Below are 26723 nucleotides of genomic sequence, written 5' to 3'. Positions count from 1 at the left end.
TAAAGAAAAGCTGTTCATTAAGTCTCGACAGGTAGCTTGACAGACGTTTGCTATCGAAACTTAATGTGAAGCTCGATAGATAACTCGACAGCAGCTCAATCTATCAAGAATTATGATTTTCAGTTTTCCAAATCTAAAATTCAGCCTAATCTTATGTATTTGTTTAGGGTTTCTTTTCTCACAACCCTAAATATATATAAGGCTTATTTTAAGAGCCATTTTATATGGATACAAAGAACTAGAGATTTATTTTCTCTTTAAGAAACTACTGCGTTTGTACGCCATAGGGTTCTGTAACCAAGTGCTTCCCAATCTTCATTGTTGATGAAGTAAAGAACTTTGCAGCAAACAACATCATTCAAAGTTGCCGAAGTTAGTCACATACTGAGATCTATGTAAAGGGATAGTCACAGATTGGAGATTTGTGCATCAAGGGAAAGAACACTACTACAAGATCAAGTTCAATTGGGTATTGGAGCAAAGTTCAACTGTAGGTTGGTATTTCAGGATAGGCCAGGGTAGTTGGTAAGATTCCTTATACTTGTAACCACTTGATTGTTGATTAGTGGATTCTTGGGAATGGTGACCTTAAAATCACCTGGTAGGATTTTTGCCTTGTGAGAGGTTTTCCCTATTTGTCAACAAATACCATGTCAATTTAATTTCCGCTACATTTAGTTTAATAAGTGATTTGTTGGTGCCTCCAAATTTTGCATGTAATTTAACCTAATTAATCAACTTGGGTAATTGAATTAATTAACCGGGTTCAAGCTATCTTAACCCAAAAACTTCTCTTGTACTACAACAACATCCTTACTCATGTTGGGTCAATAATATCCCATGCGCTGAATTCTCCGATATAGGTTGATCTTTTCTATGATTCCACAAATCTGGATCAACATTAAGAGAATAAACCACTCTAGAATCCAAGCCAAGCATCTCATTAGTTCATGCAAATATGTCCATGTATTTCTTCAATAACTCCACCAATTGCTCTCTTTCTTGTGCTGAAAATTAGTTGCTGATAAAAACAGGCTTAGGATTTCCTGGGTCAGCCCCCAGGTTTACCTCTTCCAACTCTTCTTTGGGTAGGATATATGCTTCCTTTTTCACGTCCTCTAGGATCTCCTCTTAAGCCATCATACAATCTGGTGGTCCGGGACCCTTTTGTGGGGTGCATTCAAGTCTCGCGTACCTTAATAATTAATATATCAAACTTCCCCCAGGTTCTCGAACAACCACGTATTCCCAGAATCCTCACAAACTGGTTTCTTTCTTTTGCCTTTTTCTATCCAAGAGGTCCTTCAAGTCATGGGTATTGCTTCCTTCTTCTTCTTCCAAAACAGGAGCCCCAAGGGCCCCTGGTGCAGGGCATTCATCATCAGGGGCTAGCTTGTCATAAAACATAGTCTCCACAAAATTTACTTCTCCCCTACTGAAAGGGCTAGGGCTTGCAGAGATCCTCATAGGCCTCCCATTCAATCTTCCCTTCACCCACTAATGATAAGTTGATGGGATTAAATGATATTTGTGAAGCCACAGCCGTCCCAACAGGATGTGATAAGAAACTTCTTGATTAATCACATGAAATCGAGTTAAAGCCACTATGGGACACACTCTGATAGCCAGCTGCATGTACCCTTTAATGGATTTTGCAGCTCCTCAAAATCCTGTTATTTCCACAGGAGCCCTTAGTATCCTCTTACCAAACATGCTTACAGCTTCCAAAGTACTTAAGGCAATGAGGTTGAGTGAAGCTTCTGTGTCTACCAATGCTTTTCTGATCTAGATGCCATTTATGGTGGCTGTCAAATAAAAAGGCCTTCAATGGTTTGGGTACTCAACTTCCATATCCTCGTCTGTGAAAGTTATTGCATTGGTAGTCTCCAAGAAAGCTCTACTTGCATGAGATTCTAACGTAAAGCACTCTACTCTCATATCTACGGCTATGCTCATGAGGTATTCCGTCTTGATCCTCCTTGCCTCTGGTCCAAATCCCAACTGGTTGAACAGGGACTTAAACTTGGGGTTCCTCTGGAAAGTCTTAACAATGTTTGGGTGAAAGGATCCCTCTAATTCCTTTGCTTCTAAGTCAACTGGGCTTCCATGGATTACTACAATCACTACTCTTTTCCCTTTGTGATTGGGCAAGGGGTTCCTCTATACTTTGAGTTCTCGTTGAGTGAGCTCTAGAGTCCCTTCTTTTAACTTTTTGCAAAAGAGCCTCCGAAGGGTCCAACAGTCCTTAGTGGCATGCTTAACATAGTTATGAATCTTACAAAACAATGGGTTCTTTCTCTCTTCCTCTGTTGGTGGCCTGGACACGGGATATGGTCTAACAATCCCATCTCCTATCCATTTATCCAGGACATGGTTTAGTTCTTCTGTGGTACAAGGGATCACTGCTTGTTCCTCGACCATTTTTCCCTCAAGTCTCCTCCTCTTTTCTTCTACTGAAGCTATCATGGCTTCAGAGACTGGTACTCTCTTTGTCTTTATGGCTAAGGCTGTCCTCCTATTTCTTTGCAACAAATCAGCAAACTGAGTTATAAACAGATTCTCCAAATTGAGCCTGTAATCAAAAAGCATATTGGATATGCAGATCCCCACGAGCTCCTTTTCTTCATGGTCTCCATAACAATCTAAGGGAACATCTTCAAATCTTTTGATGAACTGAACATGATCCTCTCCAGGCCTTTGCTTCACCATCTGAAGGTTTGCAAATGTGACTTTGTCTTCACCTGGATAGTATTTTGCACAAAATCTCTCCACCATGTCATCCCAAATCCTAAGGGATCTAAGCCTCAAGGTGGTGTACCATGTGTATGCTCGATCTACCAAAGACTTGGCAAATTCTCTTAGACATAATTCCTTGTACCTGGCATAGGGACCCATGATGTGGATAAATCTACTTACATGTTCCACAATAGTCCCTTTTCTCCTATAAAAAGGGTGGAACTTTGGGGATTCATACCCTTTAGGATAGGGCTTGCCAAGGAGCTTTGTTGGAAAAGGGGGATCCTTAGAGAATTGCTTGGGGATTCTCGAGTGCTTCTCCCTTTCCTGCTCAAGGAGAGCGTTTACATCTACTAAGGTAAGGTATTGGGGATTAGCTCCCCCTCCCACTGCTGATCCTCCCTTTAGCTGGGCCCTTTCCTTGTTTACAAGTGGAGGAACATTGTCTCTGATCTCCCGGGTCCTTCCTTTTTTAAGTTGACAGATCTCTTGCTGGAGGTCCTTCATTATTTCTACCATTCGGACCATGGGATTTGGTTCTTCTCTCTCGTTCCTTTGCCTAGAGACAACTTCATTTTCTCCTACAAGATCTAATGCTGCAAGTGGCAAATTGATACCTTTGTTGTTCTTTAGTCTTGGAGCAATGCTTGTGAAAGGACTACTTCTTCCCTCTCCTTTTCCCAGTCCCCAGTGAAGTTGCCTTTTAATGTGGGTTACTGTTTTGGACAGTGCCCAAGCCCAATGTTTTAGGGGATCCTGGGCCTCCAAAGGATGGTGTTAATGGTTAGTGGACTAGGCTTGACTCACCACGGTTTTGTTAGGCCATTTTACGAGCCAATCTATGCACAAGACATGAAGTCCACAACGCAAATACACACACACACACACACACATATTGGTTGAGTGAATAACTAAGGAATAGCAAATGAACTAAAAGAGTGCAAGTAAAAAAAAAAATGTCGGGGATTCTAGAGTGAGATTATGATTCATTATATCAAGTATTTGAGTACATTAGGTCCTACTTTGTTGGGAGATATCACAAGGCTCAATAAAATTCAAAAATCACAGACTTAGATAACTCCCTTTGGGCTTCCAAGACTTGTGAAGTTTGAATCCAAGTTTATCCTTAAGTATTTACCTTAGGATCCCTAACAGTACCTCCCTCTTCACTCTATTTTGTGCTCACAGCTCTTTTTCTAGTATCCTTTCTACTATGCTATGTGCTTCTTTCTGAATGCCCTTCTTGGCTGGTGCTTTGCCCCTTTTATAGTGCTACTTGGATGCTCCTTAACACCAACCATCATTCTCTTTCGTGTGCTGGGTACCAAAACCAATGTCATATTTGAAAGCTTTGGTGGCTGATCCCTTACCCTTTATATTCTTATTTCATTTTTCTAGGTTTTGACAATCTAAAGCTCCCTTGTTGACTTCCTCTTATGGGAGATCCCTTCTAAGTAAGTCCAAATGCTTCTCCAAGGTCAATGTTTCTTATTCTTTCCCCAAGGCCTTAAAAAGGACATCTTAAAGCTCTGAGACTCTGATGTTGACCTCTTATGACTTGTTTCTTTTCTCAAAATTGGGTAGATCCCTTCTTGATGATAATGTAGCCGGAAAGGCTCCTAATCACCTTCCTTTTTGGTTCTCCTTCTCTTCTTTTCCTGAGGTCCTAGGTTTCTTCATCAGGCGCTGGTCCCGAAATCACCAGCTGTCCCTATCATTCTTTCCTTAGTCATGGGCATCTGATTTCGACAAGACACCCTTCGTCTTTCACACCCACCTTTTACCATGAGCATGCCATTCTGAGTTGTTCACGTCTGGGATCCCTTATGCCAGTCTTTCCTCAAGGATCCCTCCCTAGGGCTGGCAAATCCTATGCCATTCTAGCCCAACGCCTGCCTACCTCCCTTTTGGGCTCCCTTAGATGTCACCTCTTACATAAGCCTTTTGCTCATGCTTCCCTTCGCACCTCCTTTCTTTCTAAGGCTCAAAAATTATTCTATTCTCTCTATGGGTCAAGCTCCTCCCTTCTTCATTTCTAAGGACCAAGCCTTTCTTCCTTTTTCCCTATCTTCATGGGTTGGGCTTCTCCCATTTTTTAAGGGCCTAGCTCCTTATTACATTTTGAACCTCAACATTGAGCAACAAGACTCTTCGCATAATAACTAAGAAACTAGAGTTCATAAAGAATAAATTAGAGTTTATAACTATATGCAAATTCCTTCTCATATTGATAGTTGTGGAGTAGTTGTGTCATTTGGTTGGATGCATATATCTGATCCATTTACGATGATGACTACCAAGCTTCCTAGAAAGACTTGTAGTGGAGTTAATTGTGAAGAATATGGATTCAAAAGCAATTCAATGATGATTATGGTGTTTTGGGATGATGAAGGTGCAATCAAGGGTGGAACTTTGTGGCTCTTATTCATGAATGGTGTGTTTGGATGGAGTGGGAAGGAGAAAGAGGAAGATTTTAATGAACCTTGTTTAGAAGTTATTTAAAGGAGCGAGAGGGGGAGGGGTTTAGGGGTATTTGGAGGGTTATCTTACCCCTTCCCCCCCCCCCCCCCCCGGGCGCCCAAACCGCTCATTTTTAATTACATCAATTTTGAGAATTTGGAGGGAATTGAGAGGGGAGGGGAACAACTTGTATTACAAGTATTAATAAATAAGGGTAGTCTTTGTTTTACAAAGCAGGTTTATAACAACCAAAAGAAACATATTGTGTAGACATTGTTTTTTATGAGAATCTACCCATTTCATGTATATTATAAATGCAGGTAGGAACCTTGTTTTTTAAAAAGCAAGTTTATAACAATCACTACCTAAATAACAACCGCTTCAAATTGGCCTTGAAATCATATATTAGTGTCTCTCACCCAAACTCATACAATTTGACCTTCATACTATTGAATTTAGGGATTGAGCAATGAAAGGAAAATGCTTGAATGATCTTCATTGATGTGTAATGAGTTTATTAATACACTTAACCATACGAATTAACTAACTAACAAACTCCTAACAGTATTAACAAATTCCACTAACTGCAACAACACATGTCAACCACGTGTCTGTCACTTATTACAAAGAAGAACTAAACTGCAGTAGCTGAAAATATAAACGACTTGTAGCATAGCCTTCATATCTGATTTTCTTCTCTACACTCCCCCTCAAGGTGAGCATAAATATTGTTTATGCCCATCTTGCTGAGAAGGTTGTGAAACTACTGATGTACCAAAGGCTTGGTGAGCAAATCTGCCAATTGATGCTTGGTTGAAACATGAAAGGTGTTGATCACCTTCACTTGTATCTTCTCTCTCACAAAATGGCAATCCAGCTCTATATGTTTTGTCCTTTCATGATACATAGGATTAGCTACAATCATAGTTGTCAAAACATAAATCGTATCGTGAATTGATTTTTAATTTTTCCGTATCGTGTATCGTAAAATACACAAAAACTTAATAAAATTTATTAAAAAAATTAGAAATATACATATATAAAGGGTATATTCATTATAAATTTTGAATATATTCAACTAATGACTAATTTATTCATCACTTATGTAATAATATTTAACAAGCTAACTAAAAAAATAAAACTAGTATGTGTTTATAACATACACAATCAAATTACTTAAATTCAAAAGTGATAATATATTACAAATGACCCAAAAATAATAATTTATTTTCATTATATTGCCTAATCAACCTCACCTAAGTCAATGCTATCATCATGTTTATAATTTTGCCAACTTATTTCTTCATCGTCATTCGTAATTAGCATTTACTATCTCTTCTTATTCTTTTTATTTTAATATTTTTTTATAATTTTTTTTTTTTGGCATTCTAGTTTCTTGGACTTATAACAATAATGATAAAAATAAATATTTTATATTGTCAATTTGTTCATAGTATATAAAATAAATTTGTAAATATTAAAGTGAAGGGTAAGTGTGTATTGTGTAGTCCAATTGTAGGAGAGAGAGGAAAAAAAAAACTTATGAATATGTTATTTTAGTAGGCTAAATTAAGTAAACTAGTAATTTTGTGTTAAAAACAAGTCTAACAACTTTTTAGATTCAAATAAAAGTACAGATTTTAACAAAAAATCTCATTTTAAAGCATTTGTCTATGTATCGTACGATACGTATTTGAATCTAAAAAGTTGTATGATACGCACATATGATACGATACGTACGTATGATACGCACATATCGTATGTACGTATTGTATCGTATCGCACATACGTATCGTATCGTACATATCTTACATATCACGTATCGTATGATACTGACAACTATGGCTGCAATATGTAATGCAGCTTGGCTATCACAATAAAGGAGAGCTGGTTGTGAGTGATCAAAAGTAAGGTCTTTGAGTAAACCAATCGATCGAACAAACTCACTAACAAGAGCTGCCATGGATTTGTATTTTGACTCTACAAATGACCTAGATAATGCCTGTTGTTTCTTAGACTTACAAGAGATGAGAGACTGTCCCAAAAATACACAAAATCCTATTATTGATCCCCTAGTGACAATAACCCTTCAGATGTAAATCTGATGCAGCAAAGAAGAAAATGCCCTGTCCTAGTGTTCCTTGCAGGTACTAAAGCACCCTATGAGCTACTTAGAGATGTGGTTGCCTTGTTCAAGAGAGAAACTGACTAAGCTGATGCACACTAAAAGCTATATCTGGTTTTGTCAATGTCAAATACAACAATTTCCCAATCTATCTCCTATATTGTGAAGGATCTGACACTAGTTCCCCATGATAATTGGACAACTTGACATGTTCCATAGGTGATTTGACTGGCTTAGCTGCTAGTTCACTAGCTTCTGCAAGCAACTCTAGGACATGCTTCCTTTGGCATAGGCTAATACCCTTAGAAGATCTTGCCACTTCCAAACCTAGAAAGTATTTCAAGCATCCAAGGTCTTTCAATTTAAACTTGTCATCTAGAAAATTCTTGAAATCTGTCACAGCTTGTAAATCATTACTAGCCACTAGTATATCATCCATATAAACCAAAATGATGATAATAATGCCATTATGAACTCTAGTAAGCATAGAGTAGTCAGACTTGGACTGAGCAAAGCCATGAGCAAGAATGGTAGTTGACAACTTTGAGAACCACTGCCTACTAGCCTGTTTAAGGCCATACAATGATTTTGTCAACTTGCAAACCATATTATTCTCCCCCTTGCTACCAAACCTAGGTGGAGGTAGCATATACACCTCTTCCTCCAATTCACCATGGAGAAAGGCATTATTCACATCTAACTGAGCCAAATGCCACCCAAAAGCAGCTACAACAGCAAGGAGTGTCCTAATAGTAACAAACTTGACAATTGAACTGAAGGTTTCATAGTAATCCAAACCCTCTTGCTGTGTATAGCCTTTGGCTACCAACCTGGCCTTATACCTCTCTATGCTCCTATATGCCCTATGTTTAATCTTGAAGACCCATTTACATCCAATTGGAACCTTACCAAAAGGCAAAACAGTGAGAACCCAAGTATGATTAGCTTCAAGTGCTTCTATTTCAACAGCCATAGCAGCCTGCCATTGAGGATCTTGGCCTCAGCATAGGAAGAGGGTTCAGTGGCAGAGGAAATGGCAAGAGTTAAAGCTTTATGACCAAAAGAGAGATGATTGTCTAAGATGACAGATTCAATGGGAAAGACAAAGTCAGAAGAGGATAAGGGAGAAGTTGAAGCCATTTTGCAGTGAAAATCTTTAAGGTAGGCAGGGGCTTTATGCAATCTTGTAGAATGTCTAATAGGAAAGGGTGGTGGATTATTAGATGGAACAATAGGAAGATCAGGAGTAGAAACAGGTTCTTGGATACGTGAGATCTGTGTAGTAGTGATAGAAGGTGGATCACTATCTAAATCAAGAGGAGGTGGGGCAGGAAAAAGGAAACCAGTGGGCAAAGCAGGAGAAATATGAAAATTCATTAACTAGAATGGGAATATATTTTCATGAAAGACAACATCCTTAGATAAGAAAGTTAGTCTATGTCTAACAATTTGTATCCCTTAACACCTCTAGGGTACCCAAGGAAATCACAAGCTTTGGCCCTTTGATCAAATTTAGTCTTGTTTCTAGAGAGAGTTGAAGCAAAGCAAAGGCAACCATGAACCCTAAGTTGAGAGTTGGGGCACTTTATGTAAAAGAACTTCATAAGGTGTTTTGTGTTGTAACAATGGACTAGGAAGTCTATTGATCAAATATACAGCAGTGAGAACACAATCTTCCCAGAACTTCAAAGTTAAATTGGACTGAGACTTAAGTGCTTTAGTAACACTAAGAATATGCTAGTGTTTCCTCTTAACTACTAAATTCTGTTAAGGTGTGTCTACATAGCTATGTTGGTGAACAACACCCTTGGGTGAAAAAAAAGTAGACATTGAAAATTTTGGACCATTATCTGATTGAAGAGATTTGATTTTAAGGTGAATTTGAGTTTCAACATATGTGAAAAAAGATTGAAGAATGTTTTATGTGTCAGATTTAAGTTTCATCAAGAAAACCCAAGTACATCTACTGCAATCATCAACAATGGTTAGAAAATATCTAAAACCATCTATAGTAGGAACAGAAAAGGGTCCCTAATATCACAATGAATTATATCAAAAATGAATTAACAAAGATTGTTTTCATTAGGAAAAGGAAGTCTTTTTTGCTTTGCAAGTGGACAAACTGTACACAAAGGTAGATCAAAATTAGAAAAAGATACATCAAGCACTATAGAACTAAGCAATTGTAATCTAGATGATGAAGGATGACCTAGCCTATTGTGCCATAGAACAAATTTTGAAACCATACAAACATTGTTACAGACTGAATTTTGGAAGCTGAACTGGAGTAACTAAAGGCAGCACCAAGAAAGGACAAACCAGATGGCAGGAAAGAAGAAAGCTGAATTGGAATTGAAAGCTATGTATTGGATTGTTACAGAATGTACAAACCACCTTGCTTTTTACTCGATCCAATCGTCTTCCATTGAAGTAGGTCCTGAAGAAAATAGAAATGCAACAAGAAAATGCAACAACATTAAATGATGTGTTAATTTGCCTATGGAAATGAGATTAAAAGAAAAGGAGGGGACACACAAAACATTATCAAGAACCAAATCATAGGACAATTGAACTTGACCAACATGTGTAACTAAGATAGACTCTTCATTAGGAAGACTGACAAAAACATGAGCAACTGAAGTAATTTTGATTAGAAGTGAAATGGAATGAACCATATGGTCTGCTGCACCACTATCAATAATCCACTCAGTTGATTTAAGATTTGATGGAGGAACAAGATTGGAAGAGAAAACTGAATGGTCTAGGCTAATGAAGGAAGCAAGACACAAATGTGCGAGTGAATCAATACCTACAATATTGGGCAAAATTGGCTGAATAGGTTGTACAGAATTAGCAATGGCAGTGGCTACTTGAGGTGACCCAAGAGAGAACTCTGATGTGGACTGACTGCTAGGCTGTGAACCCAAAGCATGAGAATGAAGCATTGCAATAAGTTGCTGGCACTTTGAAGGAGTAAGAGATACAACACTAAAATCTCTTCACCATCCATACCAGAATTAGTGGATGAAGATACTTGATTAGCATAATGACCATTTCCTTTGTTCTTGTAACCTGGTGGATAGCCATGGATCTTTAGCATTTATCCACCACATGTCCTAGCAAGCCACAATGTGAACAGGCCTCTCTTTCTTTCCACCAGACCTACTAGCATTACCATTCTTTCCATAGGAATTGGAACTTCTAGAGAATAAAGCTACAGATTTAGTTACAATTGAACTAAAACCAATCTTTCTTTGTTTCTCTTTTTGAGTAACAAGAGAGAAAACCTTGGTCAATGAAGGCAAAGGCTTCATTAACTAAATCTAGCCTCTAACTAAAACAAAGGATTCATTAAGACCTATCAAGAAATTCATTGTGCGTTCCTCTTCTAAGTAATCAGCATGTGCAGCCATAGAACCACAAGTGCAAACACCACATGAACAAGATGGAATAGACTTGTAATTGACTAACTCATCCCAAATAATCTTGAACTTTGTATAGTAGCTACTTACAGTGAGAATTTCTTGAGAAAGATTGCTCACCATTCTCCTTAGCTCAAACACCCTTGGACCATTGCCTTGAGAGAACCTATTCTTTAAGTCAATCTAGATTTCTCAAGCAGTGTTCAAGTATATGACACTTGAAAGCAAATCCTTGGACATGGAGTTGAGAATCCATGACAAGACCATTCCGTTGTAGCATTTCCAAATTGGGAACAAAGGATCTGACATACTGGCAAGTGCTGTAATTGTGCCATCCATGAACTCTGTTTTGTTCTTGGAATCAAGGGCATAAAGAATTGAACGACTCCAAGTGGCATAATTGTCCTCAGTGAGAGGCTGAGGCCATGTTTGGTTAGCTTGTTTTCATCACTCAATTCTCACTTTTCATAACTCAATTCTCAAATTTTGTGGGCCCCACTCCAAGGCAACTTGTTTGGTTTAGATTTTATTTTCAATTTCCATCACTCATTACTCAAAAATTTGAGTTAGAGTGATGGAAACTGAAAATAATTTTACGTGTTTTCAGATTATGAGAAATGAGTTACAAGGGTATTATTGTAAAAACAAGCAAATAAGTAGGACCCACCCTCATGAATGGTCTAATCAACAAGTTAGACTAACGGGTCTTTTTTTTTTTTTTCTTCCAGGCGTAGTTCTTCTCTCTACTTCTTCTTCTTCTTTATTTCTTTTCTGTTTCTTTCTTTCTTTAAATCTTCATTTGCCGCGAGACCGATTTGCCTCTTCGCGTGACCGATTTTCTGTGAGACCGATCTAGGAAGAAGCATTTTGGTAGTGGAAAGGAAGAATTGAAATCAAAATTTCTGCTGCGACTATCTATGAGTTGTGTATTTATGGGTTCCAATTTGTGTTGTTGAGATCTTTATAGGTTGTAATTGGTGTTTTTTAGGGTTGTGATTGTGGGTTTGTGGTGTTCTGTGTGTTGTTGAGAAAAAAAAAATCTATAGAATGAGTTAAATTAAAGAAAAGGAAGATGGGTTTGTGGTCACTCTGTCTATAGTGTTGTCGGCGATGAGTCTGCCATGGGAACTTGTTGGTGGTATGGTGGGTTTGTCAAGGGAGGTGAGGTGCTAATTCAGGTTTGGTTGAGAGAGAAATAGCAGTACAGTGGGCTCCACAAATTTGAGTTAAATTGCTTTTGTCAAACTGAAAACTGAGGAGAGTATTGATGCCAAACAAAGCTGTGGAGTGAGTTAAGAAAAAATAGGAAATTAGATATGAGATATGAGAATGAATTTTGAGTTATGAGTATTGAGATATGAGTCATGAGCAATCCAAACAGGGCCCGAGTCACCAAGACTGAACCAGGGTTATCTTCATTATGCCAAAGGTAAGGGCTTGAAGGCTTTTCCTAATGAGGCACAGAAGCTTGAGTGGAAGCCTCTGTTGAACTTGGAAAATCAAGAACCAAATCTCAAAGAAAAGAAAAGGAGAAAACCTAATCAAAGATGAAATCAAGGATTCATCAATGGAGAGATTGATGTGAAAACAGGTCAGGAAAACAGGGAAATTGCACTAACTCGGCTCTGATACCATATTGAATTTAGGGATTGAGCAATGAAAGGAAAATGCTTGATTGATCTTCATTGATGTGTAATGAGTGTATTTATAAACTTAACCGTACAAATTAACTAACTAACAAACTCCTAACAATATTAACAAATTCCACTAATTGTAATAGCACATGTCAAGCACGTGTCTGTCACTTATTACAAAGAAGAACCAAACTACAGTAGTTGAAAAAATAAATGACTTGTAGCATAGCCTTCATATCTGATTTTCTCCTCAACACATACAATCCAACAAAATTGTGAATAAGTCACCCTAAAAAAAACAATATAGATAATTGAAGCATATAATTTTCTTAATGCAATAATTCCTTAATAAGTTTTGATGAACTAATACCTTAATAAGTTTTTTTTTTTTTTATAATCTAATTCCTTAATAAGTTGTTAGAGAAAAAGAATCAGCAATGTATTTATCAAAAAGAGAAGTCAGTAATGACGAAATTAAAGCCGAAGAATTTAAATGCGTAAACAAATAGAGAGACAAAGAGGTGACATGGAATTGATTTTCTCAACACCTATTTGTCCCTAATTATTCTTAGACATGGCAAAATAGGTCAGAAAAATTCTAACCTGACCCGACCCTAAAAATACCTGACCCAAACCCGATTTTTTTTACCCGAAGCAAAAACAGGTTGACCCGCGACTTGACCCGTGTTTTTTGCAAGTCAATTCGACCCGACCTGAATCCGAACCATTTTTTAAAACCTATTTTTTTGGTAAAAAAAAAAAATTAAGACAATATTGTTTTAATTGTTTGTTGTGAGCTTTAAGGAAACAATTGAGACATTTACATAACTACATGCAAATTAATTGAAAAATGAATGATTGAGCATTCTGTAGTGAGTAAAGATTTTTAGATATCAAATAGCAAAATACATGCCAAGATAATTTGGTTATAGTACAGTTAAAAACATAAATTTAAAATTGTAGACATTTGTGAAAAACATTCACAAATGTGAAAATAATGAAGTCAAAGTACCAAATTAACATAAATTATGAATGCTTAGACCTATTTTTTAACAATTTATATCCAAAATAAACGACTTTTCAAAATAAATTATGATATTTCCTAAAGTGTGTGTTGCTTAACAATGATATGATATTCATAAAAGAGACCATGTATAAATAAGTAAATAATCAAACTTTAATGTATATCTCAAATTGAAATAGAGTGTCAACCACAATTGACAATAGATTATAAAATTAATTTTCAAGATTGTAAATTTCTTATATATTTTTATTCTTTGTCAAATGAATTATCCAATAAGTCATTTGTAATTTTGTTTTATATTTTTGGATGTTGATATTGTGTAAAAATAAAACTTGTGTATTTGTTTTACTTATCTTTGTGTTATTTTGTTTTAGATAGCAATGTTAGGATTTTTATAATTTTAAAATTATTGAATAAGTATTAATAAATGTAGTTCATTCTTGATATAATTGGTGAATTCAAAATAATGCATTTTACATCAAGTAATTTGTTGTATGACTTTCCAAATGGCAAATACATGTCGTTTTCTTTATAATAATAATAATAATAATAAAATTCATGTGAAAAATACAGGTCAACTCGACCCTGGTTTTAACCTGCTTAAAATGACCCATTTTTGACCTGTAGCTCAATTGACCTAACCCGATCCGACCGTTTTGCCATGTCTAATTATTCTCAATTGAAGTCCGAATAAAGTTTAAAATCTAACGTTCAACACATTTATTATTTATTTATTTATTTTATAAGCTTTAGAAAAATTTTAAAGCAAGATTGAACATAGAAAGTGATAATTGATCTACAAATTGGTAAAGTTGTTTGACACCCCGTAGCCTAATCGCTATGCATAAATTGCGTATTACCCAAAAACACCTCCCCACTCCAAGGTCTAAGACCAAGACCTCCTTCGTTTCAATTTTCAAAGGCAATTGGCATTTGGCACCCACAAGTCCATCATAAGGATATATTTGTCATTTAGCTCTTAAAAGTTTTAAACCCAGTAAACATACTCATCCTTCTTGTTGTTTACATTTTCACGCGAAAGACATATACTTCTTTCCTTTCCTAATTTATAAGACAATTTAGAGTGAGAGGCAGAGTGAGACTAGTATCAATTTTCAAATTTACGTTAATTGCAAAGAGGTTTTATTTACTTATTTATACCCAAAGACCAACAAAGTTTACCCACACATACCCAAGAGAGAGAGAATCACGTCCGCGACCTCTATCACTTTCAATAGCCAATATTAACCGTTAAAAAAAACTTAATTTTTAACTTTGAACTTTTTCACCATTTTACATTTCTTAACTTTTTATCTCACAATTGTATGGTTTAGTAGCCTTAAATTAATGCACTTTATCTAAATCCTAATAGTAGCATTTTTAAAAAAAATTAGTAGTTTATTGAAGAAAATTGCTATGTCTACAACATTTTCACAACAAATTATAGTTGATTAGTTGTTATTGGTTTAAATTTGAACCTATCACTGAGATTACTTTTTTACACCAAAAATAACATGTCATTTAGGATTTATTGTGAAAATTTGTAGATATAGAGTTTTTTTTATTTTTTTTATTAAAAGGTCCAATTAATGGATGTTCTTTGGATATTTATTAATGGATCATTTTAGGAAAATTTCGATATCACTCAGCTTTCAAAAAAAAAAAAAAATCTTAAACTAATGCACTTATTATTATTATTATTATTATTATTATTTTATTTTTATTTTTTTGAAAACATGCACTTATTTGAAAATCTGTTAACTTTTTCATTTATTAAAAAACTTTTTTTTTAAGAATCATAAAATGAATGGGCCGGGTGGGTCAAAAAAATCCAACCGGCCTAAAACACATGACCAAGTCAAAGACGCCCTCACTCACTTTACCATAAACCTCCTCAGAAATTAGAACCCTCTAGAACCCACGGAAACCACATAGACACGGAAGAGAAGAGAAGAGAAAGAGGAACAACCTAAGGCAACCGCTAAGATGATCATTCCAGTTCGTTGCTTTACCTGCGGCAAGGTACTTTCTTTCCTTACATTGTTATTGATTGTAAAACCCAAGTTTATACCTTTTAATATAGTATTTATTCACAGTGAGGTTTTGTTGATTTGGTTAAGGAGGTTTTCTTGTTCATGTTCCACCAAGTCAGTGATTTTATTTATTTGTTTGTGTTGTATAGGTAATTGGAAACAAATGGGACACATATCTTGACCTTCTACAGTCAGATTACTCTGAAGGGTGAGAGAACCTCTTTGGTTATTTTGTTAGGGACTTATTGTTATAAGCGTTTACTCATATGATTGCAAACTGTAATGGTTATGCAGATAAATACATGACATGTTAAACTAAAATAACATCTTGTTGTATTATTTGGAACTTTTTTTTTTTTACCCGGTATTTTTTTTTGCTAAATGTACTGAATTTGTGATTGATAACCCAGTGATATTTACAATAATGCTGCTTTGGCAATGTTATATATACTATTCCATTATATATAGTAGCTGAAAACAACAACAATTCACAACATTTTCACAGCATCTTTTTTTATTTTTGAGTTGTGGTGGGTCCCGGTATAAAGATTTTATTATATTTCATTTTATTTTAACGTATGGTTAATTGACACATCAATTGTTGTGAAAATGTTGTGACATTTTGTTGCGTCCCTTGAAGAACCCATTTGTAGATCATCGATAACTTTGTTAGTTATGGTTGGCATCTATTGTTGTTTTTATTTGAAAGTGCATTTTCACTTTTTGGTGATGCTTTCCTGTCATATTTATTAATATTCTCACTTCTCTCCCTTTTTTTTCCATTGTGCTTCAGTGGGTTCTCCTAGCCAATTCCTTTTGCAAAACTAATATTCCTTAACTTACTAAAATAATTTAAAGAGCGAGAACATTTTTCAGATATCCAACCATTGCATATGTCCGGTTGGACATTGTATTGGCATATATTCAGGTGCTTGGATTGTTAGGGCACCTATCTGGCAAGGCTGTTTTCAGCTTCTTTTTAAGCTCTTTTAGAATTGGCATAGTTTTTTTGGCAGTTAAAGCCTATACTTTTGCTTCATTTTTAAATCATTAGAAGTGGGTTGGTATTCCTGGTAGGAGAAGCTTTTGTGTTGCTACAAATTCCTCTGTGATACTACAAAAGAAAGAAGAATTCTTTTCTAACCTGAAATTTACTAAGTCCATATTTTGGATTTCAAAAATTCTTATTAATTTCTTGCCAACTGAATGTGATAAGCATCTCAAGCAATATTATCTTGTGACCTTTTGCATTTATATTCAAATCTTGAAATTACTAAGACAATTTGGCTGCTTTCGATGATTATCAGTGTTGATGTGAAATGAAATATTGCAAAACTAGATATACTGACAATTACTGGAGTTATCTGCATTATATTGAATTGTTATATATATTTCATGTGGTAATTTGAATTGAAATGTCTGTTAAATATGATTTGAATAGGCAAGAAACTTTCATCCTTTTAATTTGTGGTTTGGAAATTTTGGACTTTTAAGATATTGCATTGCTTGTGAGTTGATATTTAAGAAACATCCAAAATAATGACAGTCTGGATGTTTGCTTTGCTCTTCCTGGCTCAATTAAGAGTTATAGACAGTCTTCCTTCAACTGATTAGGTCATTTAAAACTCATATTCTTTCTGTATGTCTCTCTCTTTATGGTATAACTCTCTATCTTTTGCATGGTGTCATTTTCAGTGTCTATGGTAGATGCTTGTTTCAGCATTTATATTTGTGACTTGGGTGGATATGAAAGCTGGGGTGCTAAGTACCAAAGAAAAAGCACCACTGAATTTTAGGCACTCACAACTCTTTTCTTTACCCCTAAGGTTTCCTTCAGGATTTAATAATATAAGTAGCTATTGTCTGTAACTAACAAGTGCAAAGTGCCATAAGTTAGATTTCACTAAACCCAATGGTAGTGTTATCCCTACTGTTATAGTGGGGTTGACTCTTGACAGCCCTTACTCTCATTTTTTCTTGACAAACCCTTGTCTTCACCTTTTGATGCTCCAATGGAGCAAAAGTTTAGGCTTCATTTGGTTAAGGTTTTCCACTGTCTATATATTAAGAGAAAAAGACACTTGGCAATATCAATTTGTCAGCCTTTTGTAGTAATAGTTATAGCAGCTTTAATATTTTCATAAGAAAAATGCTATGACACCATATTGTTCACTATTTTTTCCACAACGGCTAATACGGCATGTTTTGATTAGAGTAACATCACTTTCACCTTGGTTCACCACTAACATCGCCTTTATTCTGCAAATTGGCTTGGTGGGCAACAGTTTACCACCTGTGGATTCAAAGAAATAACATAATCTATGGGCGTGAGGTTCAGACTGAGGAACTAATTTTTAAGGGTATCAAAAGGGATGTAAGGGGTAGGATGGTGGGCAGCAGCAAAGCGTACAACTCAATCCTAAGCAAGATCTCTGTGCAAATTGGGGTATTCTTAGATAGCTTTGAGTATTGTTAGTGAAGTTAGAACAGCCTTTTGTTCTGGTTGTTTGTGAAAGTGCAGTCTGTACTCTGTACACCTTTGTCTTGTTTGTGTTCTGTTCTGTTGTGTGGGTTGTGCTGCTTCCATGAGGCCAGCATAGCTCTGAGTTGAAATCTGTGTTCTTAGTGCCATGAAAAATATGAATTATCAAGAAAATAAGAGTGCTGACTATTACTATTGTTAATTTTTATAAGGAAATAAGGGTGGTGACTATATGTTGTGAATCTTTTTTGATCACTGAGACAAATTTGGTGATGTGAATCTCTAAGCGTATGGTAGTGTAGTTGTGGGTGATTATGGTGCGAGTTTGTCTATGACACTGTAAGTTATAATTGTGATTTTGAAACTTAATGCTTGAGACTGTTAAGAAAATTTTTTAGTGAAGAAGCACCTCAAAATTTATGAGAATTTGAAAGCATATGTGAAAGGGGTTATTTATTTTGTATGCACTTGCATTTGGTTTGGGTCCATAGACATTATTGATCAATATTGGCTGAATTTTGTAAGTCATTTGTTCCTGTGCTTATGAACGTATATGTGTATTCTCTGAGTATTAAACACTAAAAAATACAATTTGACCGGCTAAGAAATATGCTTGAGTTTTGAATTCTTGGAGCATGATCTTGACAGGTAGTGGGCGGTGTTACCTTGTATTAGTTTTGATTATAAACATGAATTTGCAGTTGATATTAGTTGGTGGCACTAATGTTTAATTATGTGGTATGCAGAGATGCACTTGATGGATTGGGGTTGGTCCGATACTGCTGCAGGCGAATGCTTATGACTCATGTTGACCTCATTGAGAAGCTTCTTAATTACAACAGTAATCCTTCTCTCCTCTCCTCTCTCTCTCTCTCTCTCTCTCTCTCTCTCAACATTTCAGTTTAGGGGAATTCTTATGGCTCTATTGGCACTCACATATCCACTTTTTTGCAGCTCTGGAGAGGAATGATAACACTTAATGAATGGGGGCTGCAAGTGAGCAGAAGTTTGTTTTACCAAATGTGAATGTCTATCTAGGTTAACTGTTTTATTTTGTTTGGAGCAAGTACTGGTCAAATAGGATGTAGCCAGACACAAGTGAAAATATTATGGGATGTGTTCAAGACAATTCTGTTGTTGCTTTTATGAATATTTTAATGTGTATGAACCTATCCACTAAATTATAATATGTTTGTTGCTTTAGCATAATGTTTCTTGTGAAATAATTTGTTATTGATGTGAATTATCACACATATTTGTTGGGATCCTATTAAGGCACTTAGGTCCCGTTTGGTACACCCACTTGATCACATGTTTTCAATTTTTAAACAACATTACATGTATTTCTATACACTTTTTCATTTATATGTATTTCTACACATGTTGTCAAATATATGTTTTCAATTTTTAAGTGCATGTACCGAACATCCCCTTAGTTTCTCACCTTTCCGTGTGAATGTTAACCATATGTACTAAGTAGTATCAAATGGCATCTCTTGTGTCATAAGTTGTAACTCGTATTTGGTGTTTGTTTTTAATGAAATTTAGGGTGTCCAAGCCACCTGGTAACCCAATCCATTACCAACTGACATATCACACCTGATTAGATTTGAACTGTAAGAATAGACTACTCTAGCAGTTGACGGTGGGGCCCCACCCTCAGAATAGGTCAGGTGGCTGGTTTACTCCTTCAAAACTTGAGTCACCCAACCTGACTATGAAAACCAACAAATTCGAAGAATTTCAAGTGTTGCTTTGTCATTGTCGGTTTTTATTGAACCAACTGTCACCTGACACGTAATTTAACCAATCCAATCTAACTCTCTCATCGGTTTGTGGTGGGTCCAAAATTTCTCCATCCAATTTGGCCTAGTCAGTTGTAAGTTGGGCATAAACTTAACTCAAATCGACTCGTGGACAACCTAAAGAAATCTCAATCTTGCTCATCAAATGATATCTCCCTTTAATATAATGCGTAAAGTATGCATTAAGCATAGGCGTCTAAGTCCAATAATGGGCATCTCACATCTTTAGATGTGTGCAAGAAATTTGTAATATTTGATAACAAATTCATAAAATATTTACCTGATGCGTCCTCTCAAATCTGTCATGATAATTCCTTGAAGCAATTAACACATTTTTACCTTTTTGTTTGACATATTATTTCACTTAATTTGTAAGAAATCTTTTTTTTTTTTTTAACTTTATTTTACTAAAAAAAAAAAAAAAAAAAAAAGTCCTCTTAACATGTCATGTCATGTCATGGGACGAAATTGTCTGATTTCTCTGCTTTGATAGTGGCTGAATACCAAAGAGGATTCCACCTAATTTAAATTTGACTAACGAATATGAATATGAAACTAAAAAAACTGCATAAAAAGAAGAGTTTGAAGTTTGAACTCGTTTAGTCACCAGTAATGTCTTGTTACAAAAAAGAAAAAAAGAAAATGTCATGTCTCATTAGCAAATAGTAACAAACAGTCGTGTTCTGTTCCATCGAGTAGAAAGAATATGCAGCCCTGTCACATGTGTTTCAAAATCATGGGTTGGAGTTGAGAGCAAGTTAATTTTGGTCAATAATGGTGGAATACGTGTATTAGACTACCGATTTGTCGCTAAATGGACAAAGCAAAAATGATGGCATAGTCTTAAGTCAATGGCATTTTGTGCGTACCTTAATTACTACTAGTATTATTCTTGGCTTTTCTTTTCAATGACCCGGCTCATTAATTCAAAAATATAATCAAAGTCTATTCAGATCAAGATGCGTCTGGCTAAAGTAAAGTAGGTACATATTATATATATAAAAAAATAAAATAAATGTCAAATCTTATAACAAACTTGTCGAATTCCAATTTTCCATATATTTGGTGAATTTACAAAGAGACACTGCACGCAAAGTGGTATAGTTTGAATTGTTGAGATATATATATATATATATATATATATATAATAATGTTTCAATTACACATGACATCTCTTTTGGTTATGTGGAAAAGCCTAAGAAAAGATACTTTTGAATAACTTCTATTGTTGCAATTATATTTCTGGTTTTTTTTTTTTTTTTTTGGAGGATCTCTAAGGATTTTATTTTTATAATTATTTTATTTTCTCTCTGTCTTCCCCCCCCCCCCCCCCTTTTATTTACTAACAAAAAGACAGAAAAAATTTGAATTTTTTTTTTCCTTGCTTTGCAGTAAACCAAGCTAGTGTAAGATTCAGATTGGATATTTATTTATTTATTTATTTTTTTTTTTTTTGAGAAAGATTGATTGGATATTGATTGATTCAGGATGAAGCAAGATCTTATGACATACACAGCGTATGTATCACATAAAAGAGCTAGTTAGCCAGTGAAAATTTCATAAACCATGAGTGGAATAGTAAATAATGTTCCCTGATCCCTCACACAAGCGTCTATGATAAGCCTCCATCAAAGGTAAACCATACCCAAAGAAAAGGGGAAATAAATACATCTAACTCTTGGTTGTACAAAAGGCCCATTTGACAATGTCATGGGCAACGAAATTGCGTGTGAAAGATCTAAAAACATGGCCATAGATCTTTCAAACTCCAACTTGAATGAAAAGAAAATATCTTTCCCTTATCTTAATTGAGGGAAAAAGAAAAACAATGGTTTTCCATTTCAAAAATGTCCACACGTGCCTTTAACCATCTTTCACTTTTCTTTTCTTTTTTTTTTTCTTTTTTTTTTTCTTTTTTTTTAGGTGGGGGAGGGGGATTACAATAGGGCCGGGATGGAGGATTTGAAATTAGCACATTACCATTAAAAATATCAAGAAGTACCCTTTTGAATTACAAGATTAATCTTGGAAGCACATGAAGCACTTAATTAGTTAATTATAGGGAATTTAACAAATTAACAGTGCCCACCTCTTTAAGCCTTTGGTGCATGAGTTTTTGTTGATTTATATAGAGGGATGCTAAGGATATACAAATTTTACTATATTATGTTAATAAACTTACATAAATATTATAAGTATCCATCAAAGGCGTAAATTACTATTTGACACAATTGCATGTTCTTTTCTTTTGTCTTTTTTTTTTCCTTGAATATTACTTATCTATATCTAAAGCGTAATATTTATTGTTACCACACTCCTGTTGAGCCACACAAACATAGTGTTTCGATCGGTTCAATTTTGTCCATTTTTGTCAAGTTCAGTCTACTTTAATCTATTTGGTCCATTTTTGTATACTTTGGTCCATTTCTGTCTATTTGGTTCAATTTAATCAATTCAGTCCACTTCAATGATGCTTTGGGAGGAGAAGTTTGTGTAAAAATAAAAGTTACTTCATTGACAATTATGTCACATTCTTAGCGTAATGTAAGTAAGTTTTTTTTTTTATAAAATTACATTTTTCTTATATTATTAAAGGCTTGTATTTTTATTCTAGTATAAGTGATGAATTTACTTATATTTACTTCCTTATTAGGCCATTCAAGACATATATGGCCTGTTTGGATGAAAAGGGAGTAGAAGAGAGCAGAGTAGAATTGGCTAAAAATAATTTAATTTTGTGCTAAATCTACTCTATTTTACTCACCCTCAATCCAAACGAACCAATAGTTATAGATGATGAACCATTTATAAGGAGCACTAGAAAAAAAAAATTTCAACCACACATTATATTATTTGCAAAATATCTCACTTTATATAATAATCGAATGTAAAATGTATTATATATGTTTCCTTAATTGAAAAAAAAAAAAAAAAAAACTTTCAAATAACAAACATAGATAAATTTAGAAAATCTTTATATATTGTTATAACTATACTTTGTTAGGAAATAATCACATTATTTTAAGAATGACTTGAGATTAATACTTATAAATCTCATATACTATTTTAATTTTTCACTTAAAAAAAAATTGTCAAATTTTTCTGTGCATCGCATGGATCTGTGATTAGTTTTTAATAAAAGAAGAGAAAGACAACATTACATAAAAGAAGAAATAAATCCATTTAACTCTTGGGATCAGGCAAAATGATGGAGGAGATGAGACATTTTCCCTTATGGTCCATTTGGATTGAGGGTAAAGGAGGGGGAGTAGAGTATAATAAAATAGATTTAACTCAAAATTAGTCTATTTTTAATCAACTCTACTCTACTCTCTTCTACTTCTCCTCCTTCCCCCTTCATCCAAACGGGCTCTTAATATTAGACAAAAGGCCCATTGACGATGTTATGGGAAACAAATTGCATGTGAAAGATCTAAAAACATGGACATAAATCTTTCGAACTACAACTTGATGAGAAGAAAATATCTTTTATCTTATCTTAGTGAGAGAAAAAGAAAGAAAAAAAAGGGTTTTTCATTTCAAAAAATGTCCACATTGCCTTTAACCATTATTTGGCTAAGGAAGCACATATTTTTTGGTGGTTAAATAATTATAATAGGGGATAGAAGATTTGAAACTCGTACATCATTATTGGAAATGTCATGAAGTATCAATTGAGCTATAGAACTCTTAAAAGTACATGAAACACATACGCCTATAAATTATGGGGAGTTTTAACAAATTTACAAGCCTTTGGCGCAGGAGCTTTTGTTAAAATTTGTTGCATCGTAGTTTAGCATTTTCCATTTATATGAAATCAATATAACTATATAAGCTTTTAGCTGCAAGACAATTCAATATTTCGCTATCATGCCTATTGTGCGAGCACAATGTGGAATAAATTGTACACTATCTTCAGGAATATCAACATTTATGGATTTTTTTTGGAACAGGTTGGGTATACTTGCTGATTGCATCAGTTCATCTTATCTCCCTCAAAAACATTGGCTTGGTTTCTACTATACGTTCACAGTACTTCACCTTAAACGCATAAACTTCATTTACCTTGGAAATTCTTCTCCTATGGTCCCTTTGGCTTTATAGGAATCACGCGATGTTCTAGCTGGATAGGCAACCTACTGATCCCATTCGATCTTGTTTTCAAAACGCAGTAGAATTTTTTACAATTTTTGGTATAAACATGAGGAATTCTAGAGTTATAGGCTTCAAGAGATGAGATACATCTTGCTTTACACATTGGATTGTTTACTCTTGTATTAGAAGTGGATGGACTCATTATTTTTTCATTTTTACAAATTGCTGAGAAGATAAACCCTACTTTCAAAGTCCTTGTTCAAGATTGTAGATGGCTCCTCCAACAATTTCCACTCAAGGAGATCAACCGTGTATTTAGAGAAGCAAATCAATATGCGGATCTTTTGGTGTCCTGGGGGAGAAATCTAACTGAGAACTTTGTACTGTACTTACACACTTCTCTTGATTTTTTATTTTTTTTTTTTATTGTTGTTGATTTTGATATTTCTAATGATGTTTGTCTTCAGTCTGTATCTGACACTCTTAATTTCTTAATGATATATTGCATATTTACCACAAAAAAAGAAGATGCCTCATTTTTTTTTTTTTTGGTGCAAAAGTAAAATGAATACTTAAAGAACCTCACAATAGAAATACTTTCTCTGTTTCTCCTGAACATAGTAGAAATACTTAGTAATATGACCTCAGGTAATATGATTCGGCTAAAGCAGCTGTTTTTGGTAATTGAGAGGATAGTTTTTCACTGCTCCATTGATAGGAGGACCCATGCTACTCTTAAGTTGCATTTGGAAATTGATTATCTATTTCACGATTAAGATTTCATTTAGATGGTCACATCTTAAAATTTTTTAAATGAGATGACATTGTTTTCAATTTTAGATTTGTAATATTTAATATAAATCAAGAAATGAATCTAATTCTAACGAAAAATATCATTTTTTTTCTAAGTACACAACGTGGCAAATGTTTGTACACTAAGGATATCCACAATTGAATGGTACTCAGGATTCAATGTAATTGTCATCTCTAAATCAAGATGCCCCTGAGCATCATTGTACCTTCGAAGGACCACCGGCACATTCATGGCACTTGAAAAATGTAGGTCCCAAAAATGGGTAGCAAATATGTGCTCCAGGGCCTGAGGTGATTGTTCTAGGTGACCATAAGTTTGGCCACTCAATTCAATTGTCATAATCGAAATAAAAATTTTCAATCTCCAAAAAATCCCTTTTTTTTCTCTTATCTCTTGAAGATGAGGTGAGCTATCGTTTGGATTTCTTGTGCTTTTTTGGCCCTTCACTTCGATATCAGTGGATAACAATATTTCTTTCTTATTACTTGCTCTCTTTGAGCTATATAAACCGCCAAATATCTTCTCTACCTTTGCACTTTTTCATTTGTTTGTTTTCTCACTTTTCTTTCTTCTATTATTTGTTTCAATTATGTCTCCTCGTTTTGTCCAATTCTACTCAAGAGAAATGTACCATAACCACCATTCCTATCCTTGTTTGCATTGCCACCCCCACAGCTACATAAGAATGGTTAGTGAATCTCTTTTTTTTTTCTCTCTCCGCAAAGCATCTAAGTTGCACAAAATAATGTTCATGATGATATATTTTTGTTTAGAATCTTTGCTTTGTCTGGACATCCTATTATATTAATATTTCTGTTGATATGAAATAGTATCAAGTTTCATCATAAAAAAAAAGGTCATGGATTAATTGAAGTTTATGGACACTATGCTTTTTGCATGTAAAAAACAGGTTCAACATCTTATAGAAAGATGCTTGCTCCTTCACATGAATAGAGACCAATGTATAAAGGCACTTGCAGAGCATGCTAGCATTCGCCCACTCATCACACTTACAGGTCTCTCTCTCTCTCTCTCTCTTGCTCTCTATCTGTCTGTGTCCATGTCTGTGTTTAGTGAACATGTTTGTATGTGCAAGTGCACGTGTACTTACTTGTGCCTGTGTATGATCCATCTGTTCTGATGAAGTTAATGCATGCTTGGCCTACAGTGTGGAGAGAGCTACAGAAAGAGAATAAAGACTTCTTTCAATCATATTTTCACTCTCTTTCTCCAAGACCCTTAATGAGTAAGACACTTGGCCTTTTCATTTCTTTTGAGAAGTTGCATGTTCAGCATTTTATTTGATTTATAAATAACTTAGTTCTACAAATTTGTGGCTGTGGCATGAAAGGATAGATGATTATTCAAATTTTCATCCCTTTTATATCTATATTTACTCCATTAATTGAATATTGCTTGGTAGCAACACCAAACTTTTGCTCAGAAATACTATCAAATTGTAGTGCAGTGAAAAGATATCATGTATTGATTGTATTTTCTTTTTGGTTAAAATACTAATTGTATATTTACATGAATTCATATATTATTTTTCAGGTAGATATATTCAAAGGGCACCAAAATTAGCAAGAAGGAAACCGTGGAAACTTTACTGAAGATCATATGAAGAGATCACAAACTCAAAATTAGCAATGTATTAGAGTTTCAAGATAATGAATGCTAGGTTAAAGATAATAATTAATGTTTTTAAATAATTTTGGAAGCTCTCGATAGGGTATTGTATAGGGGAAGCTATATGTACACTAGGTTTCATGGTGTCACGTACTTGTTTAATTAATTAAAAAATTTCAATCTACCATCACTCTAATGTTGTCAATGTCACTTACGTGTATGGTTCTACAAAACTTTCTGGTTTTGCTGAACCACATCATTCAAAAAAGTAAGGAACATTAGCCAAGTTAATTACAAAGACTATATGACGAATCTGCCAAACCACATCATTTGTTTGAAATGTGTTTAACAAAGTCTCAGGTAAACGTCTCTTGACACGAGTACTGAAGTGTCGTTCTTCATTATTTACACCTCCATAATCTATCTCGGAAAAAGAAAAAGAAAAAGCTTTTGGAAATTAGCCC

At 34.8% G+C, this 26723-nt stretch overlaps 2 protein-coding genes across 2 annotated transcripts; both read left to right on the top strand.

Moving 5' to 3' along the window:
• Positions 1-15261: 15261 nt before the first annotated feature.
• Positions 15262-19125, top strand: LOC126718469 (DNA-directed RNA polymerases I, II, and III subunit RPABC5). Its single transcript, XM_050420673.1, has 4 exons — positions 15262-15423; positions 15584-15642; positions 18663-18757; positions 18871-19125. Exons 1-4 carry the CDS (start codon positions 15388-15390, stop codon positions 18894-18896), a joined length of 216 nt encoding a protein of 71 aa, XP_050276630.1. The 5' UTR covers positions 15262-15387; the 3' UTR covers positions 18897-19125.
• Positions 19126-25150: 6025 nt separating this feature from the next.
• On the top strand, positions 25151-26449 carry LOC126718468 (uncharacterized). Its single transcript, XM_050420671.1, has 4 exons — positions 25151-25318; positions 25541-25646; positions 25799-25876; positions 26185-26449. The coding sequence occupies exons 1-4, from the start codon at positions 25220-25222 to the stop codon at positions 26241-26243; spliced, it is 342 nt and encodes a 113-aa protein (XP_050276628.1). The 5' UTR covers positions 25151-25219; the 3' UTR covers positions 26244-26449.
• The last annotated feature ends 274 nt before the right edge of the window (positions 26450-26723 follow it).

This window comes from Quercus robur, chromosome 3, assembly GCF_932294415.1.
Source record: "Quercus robur chromosome 3, dhQueRobu3.1, whole genome shotgun sequence".
NCBI lineage: Eukaryota > Viridiplantae > Streptophyta > Magnoliopsida > Fagales > Fagaceae > Quercus > Quercus robur.
This window is presented reverse-complemented; position numbering and strand designations above follow the sequence as displayed.

What these genes read in the sequence shown, in the direction of transcription:
- LOC126718469 (XM_050420673.1), top strand. Translation starts at nt 15,388, where the DNA reads ATGATCATTCCAGTTCGTTGCTTTACCTGCGGCAAG. An exon ending in GTTGCTTTACCTGCGGCAAG is followed by an intron (nt 15,424 to 15,583) that starts GTACTTTCTTTC and finishes TGTGTTGTATAG; the next exon opens with GTAATTGGAAACAAATGGGA. An exon ending in GAAGCTTCTTAATTACAACA is followed by an intron (nt 18,758 to 18,870) that starts GTAATCCTTCTC and finishes ACTTTTTTGCAG; the next exon opens with CTCTGGAGAGGAATGATAAC.
- LOC126718468 (XM_050420671.1), top strand. Translation starts at nt 25,220, where the DNA reads ATGTCTCCTCGTTTTGTCCAATTCTACTCAAGAGAAATGTACCATAAC. An exon ending in CCCACAGCTACATAAGAATG is followed by an intron (nt 25,319 to 25,540) that starts GTTAGTGAATCT and finishes TGTAAAAAACAG; the next exon opens with GTTCAACATCTTATAGAAAG. An exon ending in CCCACTCATCACACTTACAG is followed by an intron (nt 25,647 to 25,798) that starts GTCTCTCTCTCT and finishes CTTGGCCTACAG; the next exon opens with TGTGGAGAGAGCTACAGAAA.